The 15,901-nt window shown below is 28.0% G+C and overlaps 1 protein-coding gene across 2 annotated transcripts in view; it reads right to left on the reverse strand.

Annotated features, from left to right (window-relative positions):
• Positions 1–15,901, reverse strand: part of LOC107448697 (cytochrome P450 3A9) — a 48,206-nt gene that overhangs the window by 21,007 nt on the left and 11,298 nt on the right. For both annotated transcript variants that reach the window (XM_087157043.1, XM_087157044.1), the window contains exons 6-7: positions 14,797–14,885; positions 4,352–4,497 (exon numbers count right to left, since the gene is read on the reverse strand). In XM_087157043.1, coding sequence (XP_087013169.1) covers positions 4,352–4,497; positions 14,797–14,885 — 235 coding nt within the window. The remainder of the gene's footprint in view (positions 1–4,351; positions 4,498–14,796; positions 14,886–15,901) is intronic.

Consider the following 15,901-nt stretch of genomic DNA (forward strand, 5'->3'; position numbering starts at 1 on the left):
ATGAAAAACAAACCATCCTCAATAACTTTTGATCTAATGATCGGATCTTCACATTCTAGTACTCAAACTTAGTCATTCGAAGAGGCAATCTCAAATATGATAGTTAATAAATTAATATAGACGATATTTTAAGTTACGAAATTAGACACAAAAACGTACTTTTTCTAAATAAACTTGCCTTTTCTAACTCGGCGGATTCGGATTTCCGATCCCCAAAACATAGAGGGAAGTCGTTATCTGATAAATATGAACCCAATAGTTTAGCCAGAAAAGTGGTCCAAAGTTTGGACCCCTTAATGTTAATTTTGCTAATAATGTGTATTTTGCCATGTCTCGATAACTTTTCGAGCGAATTGAAAAATTATTGTACACAATTATAAAATTCAGTTATCGAAAAATAATTTCACACAAAAAAGAATAATAACTTTTAGTAGATATTTATCATATTTAATAATAATCGAAAAAATTTTGATTTTCAAAATATACAATTTTTACATCATTTTAATACGATATTTTAAGTAACATAATTTTAGCATGACAAAATACAAACTTTTCGTTAAATCGATCCAATAATTCCTGAGAAATTTAATTTCAAAAAAGTGGTATTTTGAAAATTCAATTTCTCAAATGTATGCAAATTCAATTGGACAGATTTTGTTTATATTTGTATTTTGCCACGCACTATTAAATTGTTTAAAATGATGTAATAAATTTTATGCCATACAATTCAAAAAATTTTTTGACTAATATTAAATTAAAAAAAAATTTCAAAATAAAAAATAATGTTTTTAAAAACCACGTTTTTGTAGTGGAGAATAATAATTAAAAAAAAATTTGAAGAACGAAAAACGTGGGACGCATGAAATACATAACAGTAATGTTATAGTGTGTGTATGTGTGCTCTTGAGAATATGTGTATGGTATATCTGTAATTGTACTTCTATCTGAATGTGGATGTGGAATATGTTTGTGTATATGCATATGTATGTGGATGTATATGTGGCTGTGCATGTGTATGAGTAAGAAAATGTGTATATGTATGTGTATATATACTGTTATGTATTTCATGCGCCCCACGTTTTTCGTTTTTCAATTTTTTTTAAAATTATTATTCTCCACTACAAAAACGTGGTTTTTAAAAACATTATTTTTTATTTTGAATTTTTTTATTTTAAATTATAATTTTTTTAATTTTTAATTTTTATTTTATATTTTTTAAAAGTTATTACTTTTCAATTATTATTCTTCACTACAAAAAACTTGGTTTTTAAAAATATATATTTTTATTTAGATTATTTTTCTTAGTCAAGAGTAGTCAAGACTACTACAAGACCCCTCCTAAAATAATAGAACTTTCATTTCAAATTAGGGATTCGCGATCGCAACGCTCGAGTACGCCGTCTAGCGGGAGCCTGTAAATATCAGACATTAATTTATCACGTTTTCATTTAGTTCCATCGAAATCATTGACAGAATCAGACGCCATTTTTAGCAGCAAATAAGAAACAAAATTTCCCTAAGGAAAAAGCCGAAGAACTTGAAAAAAATCTCCAGAATATTAATAAATCTTTCAGGAACAGAACACGCCAAACATTTGAAGAAAAATTCCTCAATAATTTTTAATTTCTATTATCAACAAACTTGCAACTGATGACTTCCGATTTCGGATACTGTTACAGATGTGTGTATTAAGGTAAAATGCATTTCTTCTGTCTTCAATTCATTACGAATTAAAGTGAAGTCAACATTGCTTTCGTCATTCCAGTGAATAAATATGAATTCAGAACATACAGAATTGTAATAGTTATAACATATTCTTCTTCGTTACAGAATAGTATATATTTCTGTATCCATATAATTCGGAAAACAACAATATAAAATTATCCAAGTTACTTGAAATAGTGCCATTTGTGCTGATTCTTAATTAATTTTAATCGTTTTCTTGGTAAGTATTTTTTTTTGTTTTGAAAGAATAAGTTCAACTAGAATTCAGCTATTCTGTTTTTAGCTACATATTCAAATTCATATCAATTATAAAAATTTGCTGTGTAGTATGTTATCTAAAAGTAATGAAGGGATAAACTATGTATCTATTATTTGAGAATAAAGTTTTCAAACAAGGAACTTATCATTTTGGAATTCTCCGGGAATTATAAATCAGGTAAGTGCACTTATTTTTACAATAAAAAATTTGCCTGTAAATATTTTTTTTTCATTTGATGGTGGTTCTCTACAGAATGGTTTTTTACGCCTGATTAAGAACTATAAGAATAATAAAAAAAGAAACAATATGAAAGTTTTTGTTTCAATGTAAAGAATTCTTAAAATCATTTTTTTTATCCTTAGAATTCTTTATTTTCCGTTTTTAAGTTTATAATTTTTTGATAAAAATTGTTCTCAAAATACTTTTTTTGAAAAATTAAATGGTATAACATTATGTGTTTATGTATACTTCTTGTATATTCCAATGTTTGAAGTAATATGATTCAGAAAAGTATGGAATAAAAATTCGGTACTTACGTATTAACGCCACCGCCGCTTTTTTAAGTGCCGCTAATCTACACTTAAAATTTTTGCGACATTTCATAAAATAAAACACTTTAATTAAAATCAAAATAGTCAATCGGATTTCGGTGGAAAATGAGCCGATATAGAGTTTAGCATAGTTTCAAAACAATCATATCGCCATATGAACTCTGATAAATAAGATTCCAAATGAAATAACATTTCCAAAACGTACGTTTACCAAGATAAAGTTTTATGTTGTGGGAATTGGTACATTTTCGTTTTTTCGGTAAAATATTTCCCTCCTAAAAAAATACAATTGCATCTTGTTTTGTTTTTGGCAAATCCCAAAGACGAATTTTCGTAGCACTAAAAATGGCGACAAAAAAGAATTGTTATTTTGTTTTTGTTTCGTCAGCATTCTTTATTTTACGTTTCTTAGTTTCTAAATAATGATTTTTATTGAAACTTGAAATTTTTTGATAAAAATTGTTGTCAAAAAACTTTGTTTAAAAAATTAAATTTCATAAAATTATGAGGCTTATGTATACTTTTTGTTCATTTTAATTTTTGAAGTAATGTGATTCTTAAAACTATAGAATGTAAAGTTTAAATAGGCCTTTCATGTTATATCATTAAATTTAGTAAAACTACTTCTCGGGAATTAGGTTTTAACTCTTATAAGAATATACATATGTTTTTCTGTTAATGTACAAATATTTTTCCGATGTGTTTTGGATATTCCTTCTCTAATAAAAAGAGATACCATTTTGTTTTCGTTTGCATAAGAAAGAATATCAAGCATTTTTCTTTTTTAAATTTAATTAGCCACAATAAAGAAGGAACGTTGCAATGCTACGTGCTACATTAACGACGTCTCTAGAGTAACTGAATGACTGTTCATATAGAAATCGCAGGTATTAGTCTCATACAACAACGTCCCCTATAGTTCGTTGCGATCGCGAATACAAAAATCTTTATAGAAAAACAATACCTTTACGACTTTCATTAGTTTTATGCTGATGACAACCAAAACAATCTGGAAATGAATGAGGAAAAACTGGATCCTACCACGTGATTTTTCAGCCAATAAAAATACTCCGACTATAAAAAAAATTTCACCTGACATGTAATACTAATTTGAAATAATGAAATCGACAACAAAAGACAATCTCGAAAAAAAAAACTTTTTTTTTTTAATTTTAATTTTATTTTACTTTGTATGTCTTTTTTCTCTTCATTTTCATGCATTGTCATCCAATTCTGAACTATGTGCCAAATTTGAAGTTTGTAGATAGTCGGGAAATTAGTTTAAAATCGATTACAAAATTCCACCCGGATAGACATACACGAAGGCAAGTTTATATAAACGTGGTAAAATAATAAACATTTACTGAAATTTCTTTTTTGCATGGAATTATCTTTGGATAAGTGAATTTTATAATTGTGTGCAAATATTTTTCCTTTCACTCAAAACGTTATCGAGATATGGCAAAAAACGCAAAAAGTAAAATTTACATTAAGGGGACCAAACTTTGGACCGCACTCCTGGCCAAACTATTCGAACCATATTTTCCATACTGTGGCTGCCCCCTTTGTTTCGGGGGTCAGGAATCCGAATCCATAAAGGGAAAAAAAAGTATGTTTTATCAGAGAAAATAAGTTTTTGTGTCTGATTTCCTAACTTAAAATATCGTCTACCCTAATTGATAACCATATCACCCTCTTGAGCCATTAATATTGAGTCTGAAGATCCTATCATAAGATCAAAAGTTATTGAGGGTGGTCTGTTTTTTATTTTGCGCACTCCACATTCGATTAGAAATCATTGTGAATGAATACTTACGAAAAAGAAGCATTCTCCAACTGATCTTAGTACCAAAAGCATCTCTTGCGTATCGAACAAATGTATTTTCTGGATCGTTATGAGAATCTAATTTGGTCGAAAAGGCAGAACTAGCAATCACGTCCATAGTGAAAGCTCCAAACAACCTATCAAATATCACGTCAACGTATAAAAATGAACTGATTTAAAACTTATAACTTATTTAACTGAATTAAATAAAAATAAACTTATTAAAACATTTTTTCAAAGGAGTGATATAAAAAAGATATAAAAATAAAAATATAGAGAGAAATCTATTATCAAATAGGTGTTCCGTGGAGGAGTCACAGGGGTTTTGAGACTTGGAAATTTTTTTTACTCATTTATTTTTTGAAACATGTATTTAAATTTATATTAAATTAATAATCCGTTATTAATTTAATATTTCCGTTATTTTTGTGAAATCTTTTAATTGAAATGCTTATGAAGAAATAAATTTCAGAACCAGGGCCCGCTCTAAGGATTTCAAATTATTAGCCAGTAAATTAGCCAAATATCAAAAGTATTCGCTAATTTTCAAAAGACTTGGGCCAAATGCAAATCTTAAGAATTTTACTATAAAAAAAAACTATTTATATAGTTTGTTTCCGGCTTATATTATTTGGACCCAACTCTAATTGGTTATGCTGCGCATCTACCGAAAATTACTGTAATCGAATAAAAATTACTGATTTGGTTTAAAAAATTTATTTTGGTATAATTCTGAGGATCGATATATATATATATATATATATATATATATATATATATATATATGTAATACAAAAATTAAATACTTTTGTATTAATAAAAGCATTAAAACTTCATTCCTTTTCATTAAATATCTTTAGTAAAGGATAAGGGTAGAAATTCTATTTTGGGACTTCAAGGCTAAAAACATGCCAATGAATAATAATTAGATTAATACTTCAAAAGAGAAGTTATTTTAAGATCTTTCACTTCCATATAAGGAAAGATTAAACAATTTGCTTTGAGTAATAAATAAATTTGATGAGGCGTAAGAATACAGAAAAAGCATATGGCTGGACTTTTTACTCTTTTTAATCATCCTATATAACGCAGAGCACAAGTTTTTGCGTGGCTTTTTGTTGTTTATCATGCTTTAACTAAAATCCGTCTGCTTAGACGGGACATGGGTCTCCACCCATCGCCAGCGGGAGGAGGTAAAAATGTGTATGCTTTCACCATAGCTCATAAATAAACAGATAATGCACAACTGGACTCTTTAATTCTGCTTTTTAACTTAAATACTAAAAAATATCGGTGTGGATACACCGCATATTAGAAGCCGGCAGGACAGTTGCTTTGTGCAGGAAACCCCTTAAAAGAAAATTTTTGTGCAATACTAATATTGCGAACTATGCATAAACTTGACTGCTACTTCGTCGCCTTGGAACTCCCTTTTTTACCCCCTTTGTTTTGAAGAGAAAAAACTTCATTGGACTCCTGAGATTAAAAAGTTCTCGATTGTGGGGGAAAAATGAAAAGACTTCCCACCCGGAAGAAATCGCCTAACGCAGTTCTACCACCCGGGAGAAAAATTGCTTCATCGGTGATTTTACGGTACCAGTTCCGGTACATGCGCCGCTACGAGAATGCTGAAAGTGCTTAAGGATTTAGTGTCACAGCCATGAAAACGTTTGTGTCTACACTGCCTGTTAGTGCCCAAGAAACAATGGAGGTGTGCGATTTGTAGTGCGAAAGTCCTAATCAAGTGTGCGAAAGTCCTAATCAAGATGTTGTGAAAAAAATAAAAAAAAGAAGAAAAGAAAAATGTGCGCGATTTATAGTAGAGGAGCTTTTTGCTCCTTTATGGAAAATTCCTTTATAGGAAAAAGATTTTTTTTTTCCTCCTTCGAAGTGTGATAAAAGTGCTTATTTTTTTTTTATTACAAAGATAAATCCCGTGCATATCTGCATTTTTTTTTCTCCTTCATAATAATATGAAGTGCATTCTTGTGTTTATATTGTTTTTTTTTTATTTTTATAATATATAGTTTTATTTTTATGATACATTTATACTGCTTTTAAAATGTTTTTAAAAGAAATAGATGTGGTTCAAACGTCAATTAAAGTAATGAAGGCAAACAAAATTAAGTTATTATTTAAACTTTTGTTTCCAAATGATTTTTCTTGATTAAACCGTAACAAAATTCTTAATTTTTCAGAATTTTCTTTTGAAACTAACACTAATGAATTTGCAAACAAACTGAAAGAAATTTGTGATACTTTTAATTTTTCGGATTTAATCAAAATTTCAGACATTCTAAATATTTCCAGTGAAGGAAATAAGGAGGAAATTGCCAAGCATATTTTAAATTGTTTATGTGATTTTAATCACTTAAAAAATTCGATCGTAAATGAAAATCCCTCCGAAGATGAGGAGGAAGCTACTCAGTTTGAGAGTAAACACACTCAAACTGATTTTGAACCACATTTACAGACTAAAACTTATGTAAATAAATTTACACAAGTTGATTTAAATTCTATATGTACAAAAAGTAGTGTTGATGAAGATATGGTATCCTATAGTCAAAGTTCTAGTAATAATATAAATAGGGAAATATGAAATAAAATTAATAGTTAGTTTTTCAGATATTGAAGCAGTTACCCCTATGTTTAATGGAAATCACTATGATAACATAAATTCTTGGTTTGAAAATTTTGAAACTCATGCTAATTTATTTAAATTGTCTGATATGCAAAAATTTTTATTTGCAAAAAGATGCATGAAAGGTAACGCATTAACTTCAATTAGAAGTGAAACTCAGTTAAATTCGTATGAAAAATTAAAAAATCTTTTGCTTGAAGAATTTGGACTTAGTTGCAATAGTGCAGAAGTACATACAATGTTGCAAAAAAGAAAACAAAGGTATAATGAAACTCTTCAAGAATATTTCCTAAAAATGAGAGAAATAGCTACTCAAAGTGATATTGATGACTTAGCTCTAATCACTTATATAATTCAAGGAATACCAGACCAAACAAATAATAAAACAATTCTTTATGGAGCCAGTAATCTTTTTGAATTTAAACAAAAACTTAAACTTTATGAAAAAATCAAAAGTGACTTAGATAAAAATAAATTTCAAGCTAATAAGGGACCATATGTTAAGAAGTTAGAAAACCCGAAATATGACATTAAGTGCTTTAAGTGTAATGCACCAGGACATAAAGCCCCGGCTTGTCCTAAAAATAAAAATGTAACCCCGAATGTGACAAAACTCAAAATACATCATACTACACAGGAGAACCCATTGAATCAATGTAAATTTTGCTCAAAGAAAGGACTTTTGAATCAATTTCACATGGGCTCTTTGTGTGTAAACAACCCTAGTAATGTGGTTGATGTGAACGTTCAAAATATGACAAGTAATCAATAGCAATTACTAGTATCCGGATATATAACTGTAAATGAGTACCGTAATGGATATAAAGTTGAAAATGAATACCTAAATGGAGGTAAAGTGAAAAATAAATACGTAAATGTACGTCCAAAACAAAATAAAAATGAAAAAGTAAAAGAGATATTATTGAATGTTGATACCGGGTCAACATTAAATGTAATACCAAAAGATTTGGTGTTAAAATTGAATATTCCTATTAAAAAATGTGAGGAATTAAATGTTACCCAAACGAAAGGACAACTAACACTTAACAAAATTTGTGAGTTTCCCCTTAAATTAGGCAAAATTGTTAAGTCAGTTAAGTTTTTTGTAATTGATACTGATTTACCATATGCTTTACTTGGGTTGCAGGCTTGCAAAGAGTTTTGTTTGTTTATTGATTGTGTCGGGCCAGTTGTTACTCAATTTGGTAAGAGATTGATCACCTCTGCTAATACTAACAATGACAACTTATCTTTGCACATTAGACAGCAAAATTCTCAAAATGTTAAGGTTAAAAATGTTGAAAAAATAAAAGTTGAAGATGTTTCAGTAAAAGTAAACATTGAAAAAAATAATGTAAAGGGTAACAAAAATAAAAGGAAAAGGACAAATAGGAAAAAGAAAAAATGTCCAAAAATTTCAAATGATTCGAAGATAAATCTAGGTAATGGGTGCACACATTATCAGGTTAATATCGACGAAAAAATAAAAAATGAAAGCAAAATAGAAAATGTAGACTTAAAAAAAATTTTAGAAAGTTATGATGATATTTTTGCGAAACACAAACACGACGTAGGAGAAATTAGAATGGAACCGCAAAGAGTCAGGTTAACCTCAGATTTACCTATATCTCTAAGGCCGTACAAAACATCCCCAAAACAACAACAAGAAGTTGATTTACAAATAGAGGAATTGTTAAAAAATAACATTATAAAAGAAAGTTCATCCCCTTATGCTGCCCCAGTAACTTTAGTTTTTAAAAAAGATGAAAATAAAAAGAGTCGTTTATGTATCGACTATAGAAAACTAAATCAAATTACAAAAACAGATTCTGAACCTCTACCTTTAATACAAACTTTAATAGAAAAATTGTCTAATAGTAGTTATTATTCTAAAATAGACTTATCACAGGGATATCATCATGTTCGTATTCATCCTGATGACACTGAGAAATTAGCATTCGCTACTCACAATGGTCTATTTGAATACTTAAGATTACCTTTTGGCTGGAAGAATGCCCCGAGCATTTTTCAACGTACAGTTCGTAGAATTTTAAATAAACATAAAATTAAATTTGCTACAAACTACTTTGATGATATCATTATATTTTCTAATTCTTATGATGAACATTTAACCCATCTTAAAAAGATTTTTGATATTTGTAAACAGGAAAACTTAAAATTAAAACTTTCAAAATGTTCATTTTTGCAAAAACAAATAGAATTTTTAGGATATGAAATTAAAAATGGAATTGTATCACCAGATAACCATAATATTGAGGTTATTAAAAAATTATTGCCCCCTAAAAATGTAAAATCATTACAAAGATTTCTCGGATCAATAAATGTTTACAATAAATTTATTGATAGTTATGCAAGTATTCGACATCCTTTGAATAACTTGTTAAAGAAAGATGTAAAATGGGTGTGGTCAGAAAAATGTCAACAATCTTTTGAACTTTTAAAAAATGCTATTATTTGTAAACCAATTTTGAAAATTTTTAACCCTAATCATGAATGTCATCTTTTTGTTGATGCATCATTAGTTGGAATTGGATGTGTGCTAAAACAGACAGATGAATGTGGTGTATTGCATCCTGTAGCTTTTCATTCTCGTTCATTAAGGGACTATGAAAAAAACTATGCAATTACAGAACTTGAATGTCTTGCTATTGTCGATTCTCTAAATAAATTCCATCATTACCTTTTTGGACAAAAATTCACCATACATACCATGCTGACCATGCTGCTTTAGTTTGGCTAAGAAATGTTAAAAATTTAAAAGGAAGATTATTTAGATGGTCATTATTGTTAAGTATGTATGAATATGATATTAAATACACAAAAGGCTCTGCTAATTTTGAAGCAGATTGGCTTTCGAGAGATGCAACACATTCAATTGTCCAAAGTAATAGTAAAAATAATAATGTTCATGTTTCACATTTATTGAATTTAAGTGAAATAGTGGAAGCTCAAAGGAAAAATAACTTACAAGGTAAATTTGTTGATATCAATAATGTTTTGTGTGTACGTAAGAAAAATTTTACTAAAATAGTTGTTCCATTTTCGTTAAGATTAAAACTTCTGCAAAGTGCTCATGATAAATTTAATCATCCTGGAGTTCAGAAAATGATTAACTTAATAACCCCTGTTTATTATTGGAACAACATAACTTCAGATATAACAAAATTTTGTAAACATTGTCATACGTGCCAATTAAATAAAAAACCGCGACAGAAAAGATTTGGATTATTACAATCCTTACCCCCTGTTAATCAGTCTTTTGACTTATTAGCAATAGATAGTGTTGGTGGATTGAATTACTATAATTCAACAAAAAAATATTTAACTTTAATTATTGACCACCTTACACGCTACATTTGGGCTTTTGCATCAAAATCCATTAGCTCAGAAACTTATACAAATTTTTTGCATCAAATTTTTCAAAATCAAATCCCTAAATCCTTGTTGAGTGATCGAAACACTGCCTTTACTTCTTCTCATTTTAAAAAGTTTTTGAAACATAATAAAATTCAACAATTATTGACAACTGCACATCATCCGCAGTCTAATGGCAAGGTTGAACGCCTTGGTCAAACAATAATTACGCGTTTAAAATGTAAAATTAATGAAAAACCTACTAAAACTCCCTGGCCTGTTTTGTTAAAAGATATAGTTAATACTTATAACTTAACTCCCCATTCTGTAACAAAATTTCCACCTGCATACCTGATGCATGGTAGACTCCCCTACGAAAATCCCTTAAATGTAAAAGTCTATCCACCTGTTGAAGAAGCTAAAAAAATAGCAATTCAAAGAACTAGAGAATATCATGAAAGAAATAAAATTTATTATGATTCTAGATTTTTAGATATAGACTTTAAAAATGATGAATTAGTTCTGTTTGAAGAATTTACTTATCCTAATACGAGGAAGTTGTCACCTCCTTTTAGTGGACCGTATAAAATTCTTCAAAAAATTTCAGAAGTTATTTACAAAATAAATAAAAAGAATATTTTGAGTAAACAAAATTTTGAAATAGTACATATTTCAAAACTTAGGAAATATCACAGCCCACAAATGTTAAAATTAAATCATGAATAGTCACCAACAGAAAATTTTTACTTTCTTCAAGGGAAGAAGTAACCCCTATATTTTTGAGAGATCCGAATCGCGTTGTGTGGAGATGTTTACCTCAGCATCAGTTAGGAGTGAGGGCGAAGTAACATGAACTTTTTTTTTCTCAACACAGTGAGAAAAAACTCTCTAAACTATTTTTGTTTTATCCAGTCTGGATCTCTCAATTTTCACAGTGCTTCATGAAACTCTGTTTTCCTCCATTTTAACGGGGAATACAGAATTTCATCAAGTAAAAAAAAACCCATTAACCATACAGAATCTTAAATTCTGATTAAATGACACTTAGTTGTCCACCTCTTTCACATAAAAATTGTGAATATTTTTTTTTTCAAACAGAATCTTAAATTCTTATTAAATGACACTTGTGTCCAGGTCGTTTTGCATAAAAGTTTTGTATATTTTTGTGTGAAAATTTTCGAAAAGTTTTTTAGAATAGCTATATTAAATGTTTAAATTTTTCTTTCTGTTTAGTTCACTATATAGATAAATTGTATTATTATGTTTTTATTGTTGTTGCTGTAAATAATTTTTTTCACATATTGGAAAAAGGTTATTTATAGTAGGAAAGAGGACAGTCATACCAACATAAAGTATATATTCATAGTATTCTAAATTTTTTTTGGCTTACCAAAATTTTTTTTTGGGGGGATGTAATACAAAAATTAAATACTTTTGTATTAATAAAAGCATTAAAACTTCATTCCTTTTCATTAAATATCTTTAGTAAAGGATAAGGGTAGAAATTCTATTTTGGGACTTCAAGGCTAAAAACATGCCAATGAATAATAATTAGATTAATACTTCAAAAGAGAAGTTATTTTAAGATCTTTCACTTCCATATAAGGAAAGATTAAACGATTTGCTTTGAGTAATAAATAAATTTGATGAGGTATAAGAATACAGAAAAAGCATATGGCTGGACTTTTTACTCTTTTTAATCATCCTATATAACGCAGAGCACAAGTTTTTGCGTGGCTTTTTGTTGTTTATCATGCTTTAACTAAAATCCGTCTGCTTAGACGGGACATGGGTCTCCACCCATCGCCAGCGGGAGGAGGTAAAAATGTGTATGCTTTCACCATAGCTTATAAATAAACAGATAATGCACAACTGGACTCTTTAATTCTGCTTTTTAACTTAAATACTAAAAAATATCGGTGTGGATACACCGCATATTAGAAATATATATATATATATATATATATATATATATATATATATATATATATATATATATATATATATATATATATATATATATATATATATATATATATATATATATATATATATATATATATATATATATCCCGCAGAAATAATCATTCGCCAATTCTTTTATTCGCGAAATTTACGATTTCTCCGCATTTGACGAGGTGGCGAGTGCATAGCGCGGGACCTGAAAATAATATTTTTTTCCAATAAAAATTTAATTAATAAATGATGAATATATATATATGCATTTATGGAAAATTTTATTATTATTTCGAATCGAATAAAAATAACCAAATTCAACTGTGAAGAGTTAGGTTTAGGATGTCTCAGTTTGTTTCTTCGTTTCACCAGCAGTTTTAATGATAAATATTTTCCAGCAGTTTTAATGATCATTTGAATTAATATCTCTCAATTTGTTTCATCGTTTCACCAGCAGTTTTAATGATAAATATTTTCCAGCAATTTCAATGATCATTTGAATTAATATCTCTCAATTCGTTTCATCGTTTCACCAGCAGTTTTAATGATCATTCGAATTAATATCTCTCAATTTGTTTCATCGTTTCACCAGCAGTTTTAATGATAAATATTTTCCAGCAGTTTTAATGATCATTCGAATTAATATGTCTCAATTTGTTTCATCGTTTCATCAGCAGTTTTAATGATCAATATTGTACATTATTTTAGGAATGTTGTATCTTTTATAAATAGGCTCATAAGCAAATTTGACGTAAAAAATTTACACACAAAAAATTTATTGTTAAAAATAAACAATTTTGACGTTGTTTTTCTGAGTATAATCTGAGGTCCATTTTTTTTAATTTGTGAAATTTAACATTTGAAATATAAATTTGAGATCCAATATTTTTTCACATAATTAATTTTAGAAACCATTTCAAAAACCTCCTATGTTAAAATGTCCACTGAAATAAGGAAAAGATAAGTTCTTTTTTAAGGTATCCAACTGGTAAGGTATCTATATTTAAATCTTAGTTGATTAGCTTACCTAAACCCTTTAAAATTTTATTCCCGATTTTTAGAAATGAAGCTTCAGTTGTGTTTTCGTATGTTGACAAACAAAACCGAAACCGGAACAAAACTCAAGAAAACGAAACTAAAATGTTTCTTGTTTTGCTTTGAGTGTTGGAACCCTTATTATTTTGAATAAATTATATTCTTAACACAAATAAAGAATTTTAATTTGCGAATTATTTTCTTGCATTTTAATGCATTTTCTGAAGATAGTAGGTTTTGTGAAAATTTCTTTATGCAAACACACAATACAAAAAATTTTTATTATAGAATTCTTTAATATTTTGAAAGTAATTTGTAAAATATTAGAAAATTTTTTAAGCTAAAAGCTAAGGTCTAGGTTTTAACTTATTATTTTTATCACGCCTTAAGTAATAATATTTATAAATTTTTCTTTAAAATTTAGATGAAAAATTTAAAAACAAAAAAACTTTGAAATAGAACTAAATACATTGTTTAAAAATTTAACATTGTAGTTAGTTCTATTTCATTTTATTTTTAAACAAATTTTAATATTTTTAGTTCAAGTCACAGATAATCACATTATTGATCTAGAAAACAATATATTTTGAAATTTATGTATTACGGTTTGTTGTAGAACTGTTAGCGTGACATGAAAAATAGTAGTTTTTAAGTTCAAACTTGTCCTTTTTTTGAAAAACATTTTATAAATTTTTTAACTTTACACTAAATTTATAATTTTAAAACCCCTGATTACCTAACATGAAATTGAAATTTTAATTGAGCCTTTTTAAAAAAAATTATGTCAAAACTAGTCGGATACCTTCAAGAATGGAGAATTCAAGAGTCTGGAAGAATTCAAGAGTTTCTCAGAAAAACTGCATTAAAAGTGTCATTAATTTAAGAGTTTCTCAGAAAAACTGCACTAAAAGTATCATTAATTTAAAAGTATCTAAAAAAACTGCAATAAAAGTGCCATCCAAATAACGTTTAACTTTAAATATATAGACTGGTAATTTATTTACAAAAAAGTTAGTAGTAAAACATATACCATAACAAGAGGAATAACAAATTAGTTATGAGGTAAAACATCAAATTTACATTGAGATCCTGTGGACACAATGCCTAGAAAAATGGTTTAGAACTATTGGCTTTGAGCAATAACATCATTCCAAAAGATGTTGAATAGATTTAATCGTTATTTTGATGGAATGAACTACTAAACACGTGTTTTTCTAAATCTAATAAAGTAAAGCCACCGAAAAGGACAAACATTAATAATAAATAAAAAAATAAGGAATTGTTTTTAACTTTATTAATTGCTTTGGTATGGTATGTGTCTTTCAGCTTTGTGCGTGATTTCCTAGTGCTATTCGCTACTCATTTATTGATTGTTTAATTTTTTCCACCCCGTAAGGGGATATTTAACTAGTCGATGGAATAAACTAACCTCTTGGCATCGATGGGTTCCTTTTTCATTTCAGACATTTTGAAATTTTGAGATAATGTTTTGGCACAGTCTTTGAATATACTCATGAGCTGTAAATACAATAGAAACACATATTAATCAAGAAGCATTTCAATGAAGATTTTTATACAACTATTTAATTCACTTTTAATTTTTTTTCTTCATAAAGCTTACTTCATACAATTGAGTTGAATCGTTTTTAAAGGCGAAAAACAGTAAGACTGATTTGAGACAAATTAAAAAAATGTCATATTTCACAGTCATGAAATGAGGTTCGACGTCAGAAATAGTTTAATTAATTTAATAAATAGTTTTAATTCCTTTGATTTTTGTTGAAAATTACTTTTTCAAAAAACGACTTTTTTAAAATTTGATTTTTCAGGAACTACACGACTGATTTCGCTGAACTTTTGTATTTTGCCAACTAAACTTAGACTGCGGAAAAAAATACATTTTTAAAAAGATGTGAAAATTTATATACCTTATAATTCAAATATTTTTGACTATTATTAAATAAAATCATAAAAATTATTAAAAGTTATTTTTTGCATGATATTATAATCGGCTAAACAAGTTTTATACTTTTCAGCAAAAATTTTTCGATTCGTTTAAAAAGTTCTCGAAATATTGCGAAGGACACAAAAAGTAAAATAAACATTAAAGAGTCCAGACTTTGGTCCGCTCTCCTGAAAAACTATTGGAACCATATTTCATAGATTGCAGCTACCCCCTATATTTTGGGATTCAGAAATCCAAATCAGTCGATAAAAAAGTATGATTCAGGGAAGTAAGTTTTATTCAGAGAAGTAAGTTTTTGTGTCTGATTTCGTAACTTAAAATATCGTTTGTACTAATTAATTAGCATAATTGAGGTTACCTCCCTAGCTCTAGAACCATTAAGATTGAGTCCGAGAACGTAAAGTGTAATCCCTTTATTTATTTGTTTATTTATTTATTTATTTGAGCACTGTTTTTTGGAAACTGTTTTCAAATTATCCATTCAATTCCTACGCGCGTGGCTTTGTTTCATTTCTTTTATCAGACGGTGAAATACATGTACAGTACTCTCGATAAAGTTGAAGGCAAG

Source organism: Parasteatoda tepidariorum, chromosome 2, assembly GCF_982258835.1.
Source record: "Parasteatoda tepidariorum strain Cologne lab strain chromosome 2, Ptep-v5.0, whole genome shotgun sequence".
In the NCBI taxonomy this organism is placed as follows: Eukaryota; Metazoa; Arthropoda; class Arachnida; order Araneae; family Theridiidae; genus Parasteatoda; species Parasteatoda tepidariorum.